This window comes from Entelurus aequoreus, linkage group LG01 (genome assembly GCF_033978785.1).
Source record: "Entelurus aequoreus isolate RoL-2023_Sb linkage group LG01, RoL_Eaeq_v1.1, whole genome shotgun sequence".
Classification (NCBI taxonomy): Eukaryota; Metazoa; Chordata; class Actinopteri; order Syngnathiformes; family Syngnathidae; genus Entelurus; species Entelurus aequoreus.
In genome coordinates this window covers 9,302,466-9,320,596 of record NC_084731.1, presented here as the reverse complement: position 1 = coordinate 9,320,596, position 18,131 = coordinate 9,302,466, and the positions used below count along the sequence as shown (strand labels likewise).

Sequence of the window (18,131 nt, the reverse complement as noted above, 5' to 3'; positions counted from 1 at the left end):
CTTTCAACGTTTTGGGTTGCCGACCCCTGCTACATACCAAAGATACAAACACTGAGGCACATGGAAAAGATTTTAACATCCTATTTGGATCCTCTAATTTTGAAAACTGACTCTTTTATAGGGAACACAAACAGCCATAAAAGTAAACAGGTACAAAGAAGACAATTACCAGCACTTTGCACATCTGTTGCAAACTAGTTACACACACCTGTTATTGGAGGTGTGTGTATTTGTTAGCAACCCTACGTAAAAAGTACTTAAACTCCTTCCACAAATTTTTGTAGTAGTTTGGTTAAGGCGAAGAAAATATATTACTGGTGTGGCTCTGGATAAAGGATCAATGTGAAACGTCAACAAAAGCATACTTGCCAACCCTCACAAATTCTCCCGGAGACTTCCGAATTTCAGTGCCTCTCCCGGGACAACCATACTCCCGAATTTCTCCCGATTTCCAGCCGGACTTAAGGCACGCCCCCTCCAGGTCCGTGCGGACCTGAGTGAGGACAGCCTGTCGTCACGTCCGCTTGGCCAACCAAAAAGTAACCACAGAACACTATACCGGGTGTAGTGTTCTGTGGTTACTTTTTGGTTGGCTAACGGTTTACGTTGTATTGCGCACCCTGACGGTAAGTGTGGGAGTCGGTTCTGAAGTATGAAGTAAAGAGACGTAACTTCGTCACCTCGCCTGGTTATTGACTCCAACCCAGAATATTACACTGCCCATACCTATGCTCCTTCAAAGGCTGTGCTACTGGCTGCAAAGTATTGCACTTTCAAATACAACAATGAGTAGAAAGGGGTGTTATCTGTGTATATGTGTAAATAAATGAACAGTGAAATTCAAGTATTTCTTTTATTTATATGTATATATATAGCTAGAATTCACTGAAAGTCAAGTATTTATTTTAATTATATATATATATATATATATAAGAAATACTTATATTTCAGTGAATTCTAGCTATAAATATACTCCTCCCCCCTTAACCCTGGCCCCGCCCACCCCGACCCCGCCCATCTCAACACCCCTCGCCCCCCCAATCTTAAACTTGGGTTTAACTGTGAAAAATGTCACTAACCAAAAAAAACCAACAAGCATAGTGTTTCACTTACAAACATGTATGTTATTCATATTCTACCTTCATAAACAACAATACTAGAGTTGAGGGCTTGAAAATAGGTCCAACTTTTGTATAAGCCACACACCGAATCGTCCACATCTACATTGAAACCCGTTCAAGTCGATATCAGATTGACTCGATTCACGTCGGCGTCGTTACGGAAACGAGCCGTTGCTTGTACATTGACTTGTGACCGAGACATACAGACGTAAATGACTTCCAGAACGTAAATGACCGCCATAACCACAACACCAGGGGGAGCTCCACTAACCACGTTAAACCCAGATTCCGATCTAACAAAGGTCTTAACTCATTCTCCTTCTATGCCACATCAATATGGAATGCACTACCAACAAGTGTAAAAGAAAGGGCATCTCTATCCTCCTTCAAAACCACACTAAAAGAACATCTCCAGGCAACTTTAACCCTAAACTAACACCCTCCCACCTCCACATCCCACCTCCCCGGATTGTAAATAATCAAATGTAGATACTTATTCTTATGCTTTCTGATCTCTCTCTCTATGTCCACTACTTGCTGTACATATCCTACCAAGTCAGACCTACACTGTTTCAATGTCCATTTCTCTGATGATACAATTGTTGATGACTGAAGTGTTGATATCAACCAAACCAAACCCTCCCCCTCCACATCCCACACCCCGGATTGTAAATAATGTAAATAATTCAATGTATATACTCTGATGATTAACTTGTGTGATGACTGTATTATGATGATAGTATATATTTGTACCATGAATTGATTAACATGGACCCCGACTTAAACAAGTTGAAAAACTTATTGGGGTCTTACCATTTAGTGGTCAATTGTACGGAATATGTACTGTACTGTGCAATCTACTAATAAAAGTTTCAATCAAACAAAGACATAAAGAGAATGGGCAGTAGAGGATTTTTTCCAACACTTCAGTTTGTTGACATAGTTCTCCTCAATTTGTACATTTAAATAAGTGCATTTTGTTAGATCTGAAAATGTGTTGGTTTGTATTTATTTTGACATACCGTATTGACATATAGTATTCGCCTGCCTAGAATTACAGCCGGGTCAAGCTCGTTTCGCAAAATAATTAGCGCATGCTTGGCACTTCCGCCGGGTCAAATATGAGTCATAAAATGACTCCCGCCTCCTGGTGGTAGAGGGCGCTAGTGATCCTTCTTGCGACTACCAGTACTGCAGAAGACCGGTGCTGCAGAAGAAGACAACAAGCAGCATGCGTGAGCCGCGATCGTTTGCTTGCACTTTTACCACGGAGGATTACATATCTAAAATAAAACAGTTTTCTAAACTGGACTTTCAATCGAAGCAGGAGGTAATAATTAAAGGAATATCTCCAGAGACTTTTAAAACTGAAGAAAGATAAGGAAGACTGCCTTTGATCAGAAGCAGCTGCACATGGACATCATTTACAAGTAAAGGTAAGACCATAATAATGTTGTTTTTGTATTAAATGTGCTTTTCATGATAAGGTAAGCGCCGGAGTGAGAAGAGGTTTTAAAATAATTAGCGCATGCTTGCCCATCCCGCATGGCTTTGGTAAGCGCAGGAGTGAGAAGAGGTTTTAAATTAATTAGCGCCCCTGCGGCTATTCAAGGAAATACGGTAACCACAAAGCTGCTGTGTAAACAGGGTTGACTTTGATGGGTTTTACTGTCCAAGATATATATTAAATATTTGGACATCCCTCCAGAGAAGGCGAGCACTAACTAGAAATATAGTATAGACTTTAACCCTTGACTAACACCCTCCCCCCTCCACATCCCACCTCCCCGGATTGTAAATAATCAAATGTAAATAATCAAATGTATTTACGTATATACTTGTTCTTATGCTTTCTGAACTCACTATGTTAACTGTTCACTGCTCGCTGTACATATCCTACCAAGTCAGACCTACACTGTTTCAATGTCCATTACTCTGATTATGCAATTGTTGATGACTGAAGTGCTGATATCAACCCCCCCCCCCCCCCCCCCCCCCATCCCACCCCCCGGATTGTAAATAATGTAAATAATTCAATGTATATACTCTGATGATTAACTTGTGTGATGACTGTATTATGCTGATAGTATATATTTGTACCATGAATTGATTTACTTGGACCCCGACTTAAAGAAGTTGAAAAACTTATTGGGGTGTTACCATTTAGTGGTCAATTGTAGGGAATATGTACTGTACTGTGCAATCTACTGATAAAAGTTTCAATCAATCAAACAAAGACTATCCTTCTAAGAACCAGTGACTTTGGCAATGGAAATTTGTGTTTTACATAGCAGCGGTATTTTATTCTGAAATGTCTAACTCTTGACAAAAGAAATAGACTCAAAACAAATGTCTGGTTCTGGGCAGGATATGGTTATCGTGTTTACAATTCCAACTGGTAAAAGTAAGATTGTTTTTCAGAAAGAAGTCAGCTGTGTTCACAAACAAGGCTGTTAGTCTTAGTACTGAGACATTTTTGTCTGCTATTTTCTCAGTTCCATTTACACCCTCATATAAAGTAATAGACAATAGCTGCCTTTTGTAGTTTTACTTCTGCACCGGCTTGGACGGACATTTGCTGCAAAATGATGACTGGTAGTTGGAAGTTTACAGCCGTTGTGGCAAAGACGCTGACAAACTGCTTGTTTTGTACACATTAGAGTGAATATAATATGTTAAAAGCTTCACAAAAATGCTCTATTAATTTTTTTCAACAGTAAGTGCAATACAACTGAAGTCCAAGGCAATGATTTGCTTTACTCCAGTCTAAATATACACAGTCCGTTATTCTCCACTAGAAGCTAAAACTACAGAAATATGAACTACGAGTGCATTTTTGCTTTAAAACAGAACACAGCAAATCTTGTGCTTAGATGACGCTGAATGTATGTCGTCATCACAAGTATGTCATAACGGCAAGCTTCAAAAGCACAAATATTGGCAAAAAAAAGTAGTTATCACTTTATCCTTCTGAGAGTGAATAAGTTGTGCGTGTTTGTGCACAAAACTGACCAGCTTGTAGAGTTTCTTTAGGTCACGGGTGTCCAAAGTGCAGCCTGCAGGCCAAATTCATCTTGCAGCTTGTCCTTTATTGGCCCTCATCATAGTCTAAAATGTATATAGTTCCATTATTAATTAGATATATTCTCACACATTTGCTTTGTCTCTTATAATAAAGATAAGAGATTGATGTTTTGTTTAGATATGTACTGCATTACCCGGCATTGATTAATTGTAGCATCTTTAATGCATTAAATGTATCAAATGCATCACACTTCAACTTTTGTGTATGTGGTCATGGAAAAAAGTTGAACTTCAACAACAAATGTGGCGCTGGTACATCCCTGGCCGAAAATGAGACGTAGAAGTGAAGCAGCAGACCATTCAGAGTTACAAAATTTGGGTTGGGAAGGGGACTGCAAACTGCAAACTTTTAACTCCTGTTTCCAATATTCCTGATGATGATGAGCCCTCAAACTTGCTGGCTGTTCTCAAATTTCCCCGATCTTTATTAATTTATTTCTTTGGTCAAATCCAACCACCCGGATTCCACCATTCCATGTTTCAAGACCTAAATTAAACTCCGAACAGGTGACCTTTCATGTCTTGCTCGTTTTCCGTGAACATTTAGGCAACCATTAGCTTTTGAAGAACCAAAGAGGAACAATTCTGTTCTCCAGGAATGTGCCAGGGTTGGCCTCAGACTGAACGCAAAGAAGTAATCACCTATAACCTACACATGGACCACCTGCCAATAACAACATCAGATGGCAACGCTCTGCGAGAGGTCAATGACTTCAAGTACTTGGGTTCCTGGATGAACTCCACAGAACAAGACCTTAAGGTCAGGAAGGCACTAGCGTGGAGGGCCCTGAACTATATGTCAAGAGTGTGGTGCTCGAATCTCCCCCGACACATAAAGCTGAGTCTATTCCACGACACTGTGGAGTCTGTCTTCCTGTATGGTTGCGAAAGCTGAACCCTGACACCCACCCTGCAGAAGTCCCTAGATGGGTGCTACACCAGAATGTTACGAGCTGTTCTGAACGTGGACCAGAACATCCACATCACCAACAAGGACCTGTACGGGCAACTGCCGAGGCTCAGCAAGAAGGTAACAGCTAGGAGGATGAGGCTGGCCGGCCACTGCCACAGACATCGGGAGCTCCCGGCCAGCAGGCTGGTCCTATGGGAACCAACGCACGGGCATCGATCGTGAGGACGTCCCGCGCTAACGTACGTGGACACCCTGAAGAAAGATGCGGGAGCTGAAACTCTATGGAGCTGGCCGGGTGTATGTAGAACTGGAATGATTGGAGACTCCGATGGAAGCTCGTCTGAGGACGACTGAGAGAGAGTCAAGCACACATTCATGACTTTGTTTTAGAGATATTTGTCTGTCGGTCCATGTCGGGATCCCCGCAGCCCAAAAGTCAAAGCTGTTTCCTGTTTTTTCTCTGAGAAGCAGGAGTTCCTGTTTGGCAGTGAGGAAAAGCCCCGCCCCCGTTCCCGACAACTGAGTGGTTGTTGAGCTGTAAAAACAAATAACATTAAATATAAAACCTGATTCTACATCAAACAGTCAGTCAATCTGTAGCTATTCTTACCTGGTCACTGAAATTCAGGTACTGTTGTTGCATCAGCGGGATGCCCAAGTCAACACCTGGGGCTATTTGGCAGGGAAGCGTTGCCATGTCTGGACGGGACAAGGACTCGCCTTCACCCTGATTGAAGCAGGAGTTGCTGTCTGGGATGTGGTTGCTGAAGTGTTTCAATTTATGGTAAGAGAGCATCTCACTGGCGTGTCCGCCATTCACAGGTAGAGTGGGAGGATTGTTAATTAACATACAACTGCTTGGAACTGCAACAGGTGCCAGCCCCACCCCATGCTCAACAGTACTAAATGGATTCCTAAACGTTGGTCCGGACAGGGCAGTGTTCTGGGTCACTGCAAACCCTGGATTTGTCTGAAATCCTGACAATTGGTTAAGGCTCATTTGTCCATTTGAAATTTGCTGTGGTTCTAGTTGGTGCTGTTGCTGCCAAGAATGTCTCTGGTATTGTCCACCATGAACCGGATGGTCGATGTGGCTCTGCATACAGCTGGATGCCTTGACTGGTCCACTAGAAAAATTTTGAGTTTGCCTTCCCACAAAAGCATCTGCATGGTTGGAGCTCCACTGGGTATTCTGGAAGCTGAACGCAGGCTGTATTTGATCACAGTGGTCAGCAGGAAGGTTAGGCACCATCCGCTGATGGAAGTTCTGCATTGGTTGAGCCATTTGGTTGGTTAGATGATTGGGTTGTCTGAGTGACAATATGTTGCTATCTTTGAAACTCGCCTTTATGGTCCTCAATGTCTTCGGTGTCTCGGCAAAAGAGGCTCCCAAAGACGGGACAAAGCTCGGTGGAAGTCCACCTGTGGAATCTTGAAGGCAAGTAGGAAGGGACAGTTTTTGCTTTGAGAGAATTTGGCCCATTACTGGACTATTGAGACCAGACAAACTCGTCCCCAAAACAGTACATGACTGTTCAGGCATCATGTGTCCCCCACTAGATAACTGGCTCTGAGGGTCTAAAAGCCAGCTGACGTTTTGTAACATGTTTGGGTCAGCAGGACCCTGGTTCTGGAAGTTCAACGTTGGGGAAACATCATCTAGCTGGTCTGGCAACATCAGCCCACCTTCTTTTTGTAGCTGCTCCTCCACATACAAAAGGATGTCCTCACTAATAAGTTCATTTAGGTTGGCACTCATTTCGCAGCTGTTACTTTTAACCTTAAGTACAGTGTTTTCCCAGCTTTTTAGCTCTTCAGGTTTCACGTTCACTGTATCTATAAGGTTACCGTCACCCAAAATCTCCTGCAGAGTCTCCATCATGTCCTGGACGGTGCTCTCAGACTTCACCAGGCTTTCAATGGAAGGCTTGGGTGAAGTGTGCTGCCAGACGTCTCCAGCAACACTGACTGTGGCATGCGTGTCTTGAAAGGCTATGTCGTTAATGTAGTTGACATTGTTAGCAAAGTTGTGCTTGCAGTAGATAGACTGGTCCTGGTTTAGCATGCAGCCAAGAATCGAAGTGGCCCTGACAGAGTGCTGGTCTAGCTTCCTCTGCTTTGGGGCGGAACAAGGGTCGGGCATGCCCAATGTTGGCGCCAAATCGTACAACAGTGCCTCACCAGTGGCGAAACTAAACGACAGCTCCAGCCGACGAAGACGCAGATTTTCCTCTCCTTCTTCGTTGCTGCAAAGAGGAAGGTAGTGCCAGTCTTGTCTGTGACTCATCTTATTTCTCATTGATAAAACACGCAAGCAAAGGTCAAATAAATGGACTGAGAGAAGAGCCAAAAACTGTTCGCCAAGATCTACAGTCATGGTCAAAAGTTTACATACACTTGTAAAGAACATCATATCATGGCTGTCTTGAGTTTCCAATCATTTCTACAACTCTTATTTTTTTGTGATAGAGTGATTGGAGCACATACTTGTTGGTCGCAAATAACATTCATGAAGTTTGCTTCTTTTATGAATTTATTATGGGTCTACTGAAAATGTGAGCAACTCTGCTGGGTCAAAAGTATACATATATGTCTCTTGGCAAGTTTCACTGCAATAAGGCGCTTTTGGTGGCCATCCACAAGCTTCTGGTTGAATTTTTGACCACTCCTCTTGACAAAATTGGTGCAGTTCAGCTAAATTTCATGGTCCTAGTGGTTAGAGTGTCCGCCCTGAGATCAGTAGGTTGGAGTTCAAATCCCAGCCGAGTCATACCAAAGACTATAAAAATGGGACCCATTACCTCCCTGCTTGGCACTCAGCATCAAGGGTTGGAATTGGGGGTTAAATCACCAAAATGATTCCCGGGCGCGGCGCCGCTGCTGCCCACTGCTCCCCAAGGGGATGGGTCAAATGCAGAGGACAAATTTCACCACACCTAGTGTGTGTGTGACAATCATTGGTACTTTAACTTTAACTTAACTTTTTCTCACATGGACTTGTTTCTTCAACACTGTCCACATGTTCTCAATGGGGTTTAAGTCAGGACTTTGGGAAGGCCATTCTAAAACCTTCATTCTAGCCTGATTTAGCCATTCCTTTACCACTTTTGAGGTGTGTTTGGGGTCATTGTCCTGTTGGAACACCCAACTGCGCCCAAGACCCAACCTCCGGCCTGATGATTTTAGCTTGTCCTGAAGAATTTGGAGGTAATCCTCCTTTTTCATTGTCCCATTTACTCTCTATAAAGCACCAGTTCCACTGGCAGCAAAACAGATACAAATACTACCACCACCATGCTTGATGGTAGGGATGGAGTTCCTGGGATTAAAGGCCTCACCTTTTATCCTCCAAAAATATTGCTGGGTATTGTGGCCAAACAGCTACATTTTTGTTTCATCTGACCACAGAACTTTCCTCCAGAATGTCTTATCTTTGTCCATGTGATCAGCAGCAAACTTTAGACGAGCCTTAAGATGTGGCTTCTGGAGCAAGGGCTTCCTTCTTGCATCGTAGCCTCTCAGTCCATGGCGATGCAAAACACGCTTGACTGTGGACACTGACACCTGTGGTCCAGCAGCCTCAAATTCTTTGCAGACCTGCTTTTTGGTGGTTCTCGGTTGACTCTTGATCATCCTGACCAATTTTCTCTCAGCAGCAGGTGATAGCTTGCGTTTTCTTCCTGATCGTGGCAGTGACAAAACTGTGCCATGCACTTTATACTTAAGAACAATTGTCTGCACAGTTGCTCTTGGGACCTTAAGCTGCTTTGAAATGGCTCCAAGTGATTTTCCTGACTTGTTCAAGTCAAAGATTCGTCTTTTCGGATCTGTGCTGAGTTCCTTTGACTTTCCCCATTGTCGTGTTTGTAACCGAGTTTAATGACTGCATCACATGAGCCCTATTTAAATGGGCTCAGAGGAGTCAACAGGTGTCGTCAATCATAATCACTCACATGAAGTTAAGAGGCCATGCCATGAAGCTCATTTAAATTGGTTGTAACTTTTCTACATCACCAAAATTGATAATATATGTTGCTGTATGTATACTTTTGACCCAGCAGATTTGCTCACATTTTCAGTAGACACATAATAAATTCATAAAAGAACCAAACTTCATGAATGTTTTTTTGTGACCAACAAGTATGTGCTCCAATCACTCTATCACACAAAAATAAGAGTTGTAGAAATGATTGGAAACTTAAAACAGCCATGACATGATGTTCTTTACAAGTGTATGTCAACTTTTGACCACGACTAAGACATCTACTAAGACATCTGCCAATTCTATCAGTTGGAGGGCTTAAAGGCCTACTGAAAGCCACTACTACCGACCACGCAGTCTGATAGTTTATATATCAATGATGAAATCTTAACATTGCAACACATGCCAATACGGCCGGGTTAACTTATAAAGTGACATTTTAAATTTCCCGCGAAACTTCCGGTTGAAAACTCCTTTGGATGATGACGTATGCGCGTGACGTAGCCAGTGAAACAGAAGTATGGCTCCCCCATTGAAGCCAATACAAAATAGTTCTGTTTTCATCTCTTTATTCCACAGTATTCTGGACATCTGTGTTGGTGAATCTGTTGCAATTTGTTCATTGCATTATGGAGAAAGAAGCTGAGCAAGCAAAGAAGAAAGTTGTCGGTGCGAAGCGGAGTATTTTGCGAGGGAAGTCAGCAACACAACACAGCCGGCGTTTCATTGTTTACATTCCCGAAAGATGCAGTCAAGATCGAAGAACTCGGACAAAAGAGACTCTTACCAGGAGGACTTTGACTTCGATACACAGACGCCTGTAGAGAACTGGGACAACACAGACTCTTACCAGGATTACTTTGATTTGGATACACAGACGCAGACGCGGTACCGTGAGTACGCAGCTGCGCTTCCAAACATTTGATCGCTTTCCCCTTACGTGCGTGTCACGTACGTAACTTTGGTTAAATATATAAGCTTTATGAACCTTGGGTTAGGTGAACGGTCCTTTGGGCTGAGTGAGTGTGTGTGTTGTGCAGGTGTTTGAATTGTATTGGCGGGTTATATGGACGGGAGCTAGTAGATAGGAGCTAGGAGCTAGCATAACAAATACCTAGGTGTTTTTATGCGGGATTAATTTGTGGCATATTAAATATAAGCCTGGTTGTGTTGTGGCTAATAGAGTATACCGTATTTCCTTGAATTGGCGCCGGGAATATGGTATTCGCATGCCTCGAATTACAGCCGGGTCAAACTCGTTTCGCAAAATAATTAGCGCATGCTTGGCACTTCCGCCGGGTCAAATATGAGTCATTAAATGACTCCCGCCTCCTGGGGGTAGAGGGCGCTAGTGATCGTTCTTGCGACTGCTGGTACTGCAGAAGACCTGTGCAGCAGAAGAAGACAACCGACAGCAAGAGTGCGCAGCCATTGTTTGCTTGGACTTTTACCATGGAGGATTACATATCTAAAATAAAACAGTTTTCTAAACTGGACTTTCAATCGAAGCAGGAGGTAATACTTAAAAGGAAGATCTCCATCGAGACAGAGAGACTTTTAAAACTGAAGAAAGATAAGGAAGACTTCTATATCGATGCTTTTCTTCAAAAGGAGCTGGCATGGACTCATTTATACCTAAAGGTAAGACAATAATAACGTTTTTTTTATTAAATGTGCTTTTCATGATAAGGCAAGCGCCGGAGTGAGAAGAGGTTTTAAAATAATTAGCGCATGCTGGGCCATCCCGCAGGCTTCTGGTAAGCGCAGGAGTGACAGGAGGTTTTAAATTAATTAGCGGAAATACGGTATATATGTCTTGTGTTTATTTACTGTTGTAGTCATTCCCAGCTGAATATCAGGTCACCCCCGGCTCTCACAGCATCTTCCCTATCTGAATCGCTTCCACTCCCCACTAGTCCTTCACTTGCACTTTCCTCATCCACAAATCTTTCATCCTCGCTCAAATTAATGGGGAAATCGTCGCTTTCCCGGTCCGAATCGCTCTCACTTCTGGCCGCCATCATTGTAAACAATAGGGAACTTTGCGGAAATGTTCAACTGACTACGTCACGCTACTTCCGGTAGGGGCAAGGCTTTTTTTTGTCAGATACCAAAAGTTGCGATCTTTATCGTCGTCGTTCTCTACTAAATCCTTTCAGCAAAAATATGGCAATATCGCGAAATGATCAAGTGTGACACATAGAATAGATCTGCTATCCCCGTTTAAATAAAACAATTTCATTTCAGTAGGCCTTTAAGGAAAGTGTAGAGTACGCACACAATCCTTGATGATACGACAGCCAGGCAGAACAGTGGCTGTTGTCTCACTCGCATCCAAAGTGTCTTTGACAAGCATCACAAAGAAACCTACAATCATTCCTTGCAACTTACGATATAGGTCTCTGCTGCACCACAATGAAATCTGGCTTCCCTCCCTTTAGGACAAGCCTGGCGTTGGCTTCGACCCAAACCCACTTTCTCTTTTTAGTCAGCAGTCGGAAGGCGGACTTCGCCTGTCCGGTTTTCATCACTGGGCAAAGACAGAGATGAATGAAGTTCAAGCTGGAGGTCAATGGTGTCAAACTTGTTGTTATTGAGGGTCACATTGCAGTTACGGCTGACCTCAGAGGGTTGAGTTGAGTTGAGTTGAGTTGAGTTGAGTTGAGTTTGAGTTTATTTCGAACATGCAAGCATACAACATGATACATCACAATTTCCAGTTTCTCTTTTCAACATGTTCGAAAAGGAGTAGGAAGAAGCAGAGCTTATTTAATCCTACCCCTTTTCTTTACATAACAGTTGCTAAAACTTTTTGTTCACTTCCTGTTCACAATTTATTCACAATAAACTCCATAAGTAATCACAATAAAATAAATAAATAAATAATAGTAATAATTTAATAATAATAATTGGTGAAGTAAGTCATATTTCATATGATGAGTTGGTTGTAACAGAATAATTTATTGCTTTATTATGTTGTATGTTTGTTATTTATAAGTATTCGCCTCATGTTATTGTCAAACAGTATTTTATTATTATATATTTGTGTTTACACAAACTGCATAAAAAATACTGTGGAAGGGGATTGTGATCAGCGCGCTGCAGGAGTAAAGGTCAGCGCCTCTGTCCATGGTGCTGAAAACAGAGCAACATCAGACGGGGGCGTGGCATGTGCTGACGGCGAGACACAGCCAGGAGATGATTAGTTTGCGCAGGTGGTACGTGTTAAACTAATCATCTGTTGTCTTTAACAGTGTGCGGCCGGGTGCAGGAGGAGGAGGATTGGAGCGACTGAAAAGTCAACAAAAGTACATATTGGAGAACTGGAAAAATCATATTAAACCCTGTCAACTCTGCGCGACTGGCTTCCAGCGTGAATCTGTGGGACTGTAAGTAGAAAAAGCTAACAAATACACTACCGTTCAAAGGTTTGGGGTCACCCAAACAATTTTAGCCTTAGCCTTAATTTCTAAGAACAAGAATAGACTGTCGAGTTTCAGATGAAAGTTCTCTTTTTCTGGCCATTTTGAGCGTTTAATTGACCCCACAAATGTGATGCTCCAGAAACTCAATCTGCTCAAAGGAAGGTCAGTTTTGTAGCTTCTGTAACGAGCTAAACTGTTTTCAGATGTGTGAACATGATTGCACAAGGGTTTTCTAACCATCAATTAGCCTTCTGAGCCACTGAGCAAACACATTGTACCATTAGAACACTGGAGTGATAGTTGCTGGAAATGGGCCTCTATACACCTATGTAGATATTGCACCAAAAACCAGACATTTGCAGCTAGAATAGTCATTTACCACATTAGCAATGTATAGAGTGTATTTCTTTAAAGTTAAGACTAGTTTAAAGTTATCTTCATTGAAAAGTACAGTGCTTTTCCTTCAAAAATAAGGACATTTCAATGTGACCCCAAACTTTTGAACGATAGTGTACATCTGTATATTTTGCAATTAAAAAACTGGCAGCTCAGGCACCAGAATTTTACCGTAAAATCTATGTTGGCTTTTACGCCAAATTCCTTCAATTCTGCCAACTGAGCTATCAGTTTTTTACCGTAAAATCTGTTATATTTGCGGTGTATTACTGTAAGGGAAAAAATGGTACCACTGTATGTAACATTAAAATTATGGCGACTGAGATGACAGTTCTTTACCGTAAATTTGACGGTTGTTATTTTTACAGTGAATTATTGCAAATCATTTTGTAGGGCGTTTTTTACCGTAAATTCTATTGTCATTTTTAAAGTGTAGAATTTGATGGATAACTTGCTTTAAAATCAAAAGTCAAGCAGATATTGAAGTATTTCTTTTTATTTAACAAGAAAGTTTGTTATTTCTTGCATTATTAGGTCAAATAAAAATAATAAATACAATAGATAAAACTACATGCACTAGAACAGGGGTCGGCAACCTTTACCACTCAAAGAGCCATTTTGGCAAGTTTCACAATTTAAAGAAAGTAATGGGAGCCACAAAAAAAAAATTAAAATGAAAAACACCGCATACAAAGCTTAAACACTTTGTGCTATGTTAACTAGGGGTCTCCGACACACGCACCGGCACGCACTTTAATGTGGAAATTTGATGTTAGTGCAGCCCGCGAGTTTTGAATGAATGGCGCTTGATAGCGTCATACTTGCCAACCTTCTCATTTTTCCCGGGAGACTCCCGAATATCAGAGCGTGATGACACTGCATTTGGCGCCCTCTACAGTCTGCCCTAACAGTGTACCTGCTCGACCACACGTAGAATGCAATTTCAGCTTGCTCACGTAAGTGACAGCAAGGCGTACTAACTCAGCAGCCACACATCTTACACTGACGGTACCAATACCCAGAATCCCATGCAGCCCTAACTCTTCCGCTCAACCAATGCACGGAGAGGGGGGGGGGGGGGGGGGGTTGATGTGTGGGGGGATTTGGTGGTAGCGGGGGTGTATAATGTAGACCGGAAGAGTTAGGGCTGCATGGGATTCTGGGTAATGGTTGTGTTGTGTTTATGTTGTGTTACGGTGGGATGTTCTCCAGAAATGTGTTTTTCATTCTTTTTTGGTGTGGGTTCACAGTGTGGCGCATATTTGTAACGTAACAATGTTAAAGTTGTTTGATACGGCTACCGTCAGTGTAAGCTGTGTGGCTGATGAGTAAGTATGCTTTGCTGTCTGGCACGCTGTATGTAAGTGTTATAGAGGACAATTACTGCAGTGCAATTAGGGCACGCCCTTTATTTAGTAATTAGAGCGTAAATAGGATTATTTTTTCCCTGGGAGTAATCTATGAGAGACACTGAGATCCATAAATCTCCTGGGAAAATCAGGGGGGTCGGCATGTATGTAGCTGAGCCGCATCAGAGTGGTCAAGGAGCCGCATGCGGCTCCGGAGCCGCGGGTTTCCGACCCCTGCACTAGAAGTATTATATTTCTGTCAAACTACAAATTACATTTAGTAAGAAAGAAGAAGTACTTTACTAAAGCATATTGTTTTCATTTCTCTGATCATACAAAATGATATAGCGGGCCAGATGTGGATACGGGTTTGATACCTGTGCTGTAGGTGAAAGTAGCAATAGGATGGAAAAACAAGTTGCCTCTATATTGAAGCTATTATCATATACATCTGATGTATGACACCTAAAGACTTACAAAGTTTGCGACTACCGTATTTTTCATCTTGTGATGTTCAGACAGTGACAACACATATATTTGCAAGGCCATTTTCAGGAAGGATATTTAAAGAGAAACTACATCTTGTGATACCATGTCGGCCCACCCCGGAGTTCAGATATTTTATTTCTTTATTTTTTTCACGTTAAATATGTTTTTTGCCATTTTTATTTTGACAGTACCACATAAGATATGTTTTAATTGCTGATGCGGGTTTAATGATTTTTAAATGCGCAAGAAAATAACCCGTTATGTACACTGTTGGTGGTGATTCAATGCCCAGTAGTTCGTAAATGTGTTCCTGTATAGTATTTCTCCAGCAATGGTCATGTGGGGACATAAATTGTGGTATTTTGAAGTCGGACATCACTGAATGCCTACACTGCAAAAACTGAAATCTAAGTATGATGAAATATCTCAAATAAGGGTGATATTTGCTTATTTTCTGTCTGATAAGATCATTCTTCTCAATAAGCAGATTTTATGTTAGAGTGTTTTACTTGTTTTAAGTGTTTTGGTCCTAAATGATCTCAGTAAGATATTACAGCTTGTTGCTGAGATTTGATGACCTATATTGAGTAAAACATGCTTGAAACTAGAATATCAACTGTTGCAAAGCTGTGTCATCAACACTCACAAGTATAAAACTACTTTTTTAAAGTAATCATTTCTTATTTCAAGCATGTAAAAAAAAAATCATGACTTTGACACAATTGTGTCTCATAATTAAAACAGATGACAGCCAAATGGACTTTGCTGTTTTATTTTCAATGAAACAATAGAAAACACGTACTCATATAGTAGTACAGTTGGCACAGTACGGTAAACTGACAGTTAATATTTAAACATTTAACATGTGACATTTCTAACTATTTTGAACAGAAATAGTTCATGCACATTGAGATGAATTCTTCATAATTACAGTTAAACAAAATTTGGCCGGGGGCCGGGCTGTATATATGCGCACTAATTGACTGAAAGAGCAGGCACTTGATGCGATGATGTCATGTTATCCATGGAAAAATGCATTTTTAGACCATATGATTTGCCTGAGCGGCTAGGAGACCCCGAGAGTAACAAGCGCTTGCCTTGTTGCCTTTCCATTAAGAACAATAAATTAGTTTTTAGTATAAGTTTGCTGGTTTCAAGAAATGTAATGCCGAGCGCATATAATTATGTCAAGATAATGGCACTAGCATTTACTTCATTTAAGAATATTTTTCAACATATTGAGCAAAAAGGTCTCTTTATTTTTTCTACCAAGAAAAGTACACTTGTTATTAGTGAGAATATATCAATCAATCAATCAATCGTTTATTTATATAGCCCTAAATCACAAAAGTCTCAAAGGGCTGCACAAGCCACAACGACATCCTCGCCACAGAGCCCACACAAGGGACGTCGATGTGAATGACTATGAGAAACCTTGGAGGGGACCGCATATGTGGGTAACCCCCCCTCTAAGTACAGTCCCTAGTGGATCCACATAACAGTGAGAGTCCAGTCCATAGTGGGGCCAGCAGGAGACCATCCCGAGCGGAGACAGGTCAGTAGCGCAGAGACAGAGAATATACTTATTTTAAGGTATTTTTGGGTTCATTGAGGTTAGCTAATTTGACTTGTTTTGGAAAGTCTTGACAAGCCACATTTTCTTGTTCTATTGGCAGATAGATAGATAGATAGATAGATAGATAGATAGATAGATAGATAGATAGATAGATAGATAGATAGATAGATAGATAGATAGATAGATAGATAGATAGATAGATAGATAGATAAAATACCCACTAATGTTTTCTTGTTTTTAAACACTGACTTTTTGCAGTGTAGGTGGGAAACGCACGGCCCGCCACTGAATGTACCAATATTGATTATTGCTGTTTTGTGCACTGCAATAAGTCAGTGTTCAAAAACAAAAACAAAAAATACAAAAATGAGGGGTATTTTATTTGAACTAAGCAAAATTATCTTCCAATAGAACAAGAAAATTTGGCTTGTCAAGACTTTCCAAAACAAGTAAAATTAGCTAACATCAATGAACCCAAAAATACCTTAAAATAAGTATATTCTCACTAATAACAAGTGCACTTTTCTTGGTAGAAAAAAAAGAGACCTTTTTGCTCAATATGTTGAAAAATATTTTTAAATGAAGTAAATGCTAGTGCCATTATCTTGACATAATGATATGCGCTCGGCATTACATTTCTTGAAACCAGCAAACTTATACTAAAAACTAATTCATTGTTCTTAATGGAAAGGCAACAAGGCAAGCGCTTGTTACTCTCGGGGTCTCCTAGCCGCTCAGGCAAATCATATGGTCTAAAAATGCATTTTTCCATGGATAACATGACATAATCGCACCAAGTGTGTGCTCTTTCAGTCAATTAGTGCGCATATATACAGCCCGGCCACCGGCCAAAACATTTTTAATTGTAATTTTGAAGAATTCATCTGAATGTGCATGAATTATTTCTGTTCAAAATAGTTTGAAATGTTAAATGTTTAAATATTAACTGTCAGTTTACTGTACTGTGCCAACTGTACTACTATATGAGTACGTGTTTTCTATTGTTTCATTGAAAATAAAACGGCAAAGTCCATTTGGCTGTCATCTGTTTTAATTATGAGACACAATTGTGTCAAAGTCATGATTTTTTTTTTCATGCTTGAAATAAGAAATGATTACTTTAAAAAAGTAGTTTTATACTTGTGAGTGTTGATGACACAGCTTTGCAACACTTGATATTCTAGTTTCAAGCATGTTTTACTCAATATAGCTCATCAAATCTCAGCAACAAGCTGTAATATCTTACTGAGATCATTTAGGACTAGGGATGTCCGATAATGGCTTTTTGCCGATATCCGATATTCCGATATTGTCCAACTCTTTAATTACCGATATCAACCGATACCGATATCAACCGATATATGCAGTCGTGGAATTAACACATTATTATGCCTAATTTGGACAACCAGGTATGGTGAAGATAAGGTACTTTTTAAAAAAATTAGTAAAATAAGATAAATAAATTAAAAACATTTTCTTGAATACAAAAGAAAGTACAACAATATAAAAACAGTTACATAGAAACTAGTAATGAATGAAAATTAGTAAAATTAAGTGTTGAAGGTTAGTACTATTAGTGGAGCAGCAGCACGCATAATCATGTGTGCTTACGGACTGTATCCCTTGCAGACTGTATTGATATATATTGATATATAATGTAGGAAGCAGAATATTAATAACAGAAAGAAACAACCCTTTTGTGTGAATGGGGGAGGGAGGTTTTTTGGGTTGGTGCACTAATTGTAAGTGTATCTTGTGTTTTTTTATGTTGATTTAATTAAAAAAAAAAAAAAAAA

The 18,131-nt window shown here is 40.7% G+C and overlaps 1 protein-coding gene across 2 annotated transcripts in view; it reads right to left on the bottom strand.

Annotated features, from left to right (window-relative positions):
* Positions 1 to 3,132: 3,132 nt before the first annotated feature.
* The window catches only part of LOC133647980 (aryl hydrocarbon receptor-like), a 103,987-nt gene continuing 88,988 nt past the window's right edge, over positions 3,133 to 18,131 (bottom strand). For both annotated transcript variants that reach the window (XM_062043754.1, XM_062043745.1), the window contains exons 9-11: positions 11,492 to 11,630; positions 5,729 to 7,364; positions 3,133 to 5,653 (exon numbers count right to left, since the gene is read on the bottom strand). In XM_062043754.1, coding sequence (XP_061899738.1) covers positions 5,555 to 5,653; positions 5,729 to 7,364; positions 11,492 to 11,630 — 1,874 coding nt within the window. In that variant the 3' untranslated portion in view covers positions 3,133 to 5,554. The remainder of the gene's footprint in view (positions 5,654 to 5,728; positions 7,365 to 11,491; positions 11,631 to 18,131) is intronic.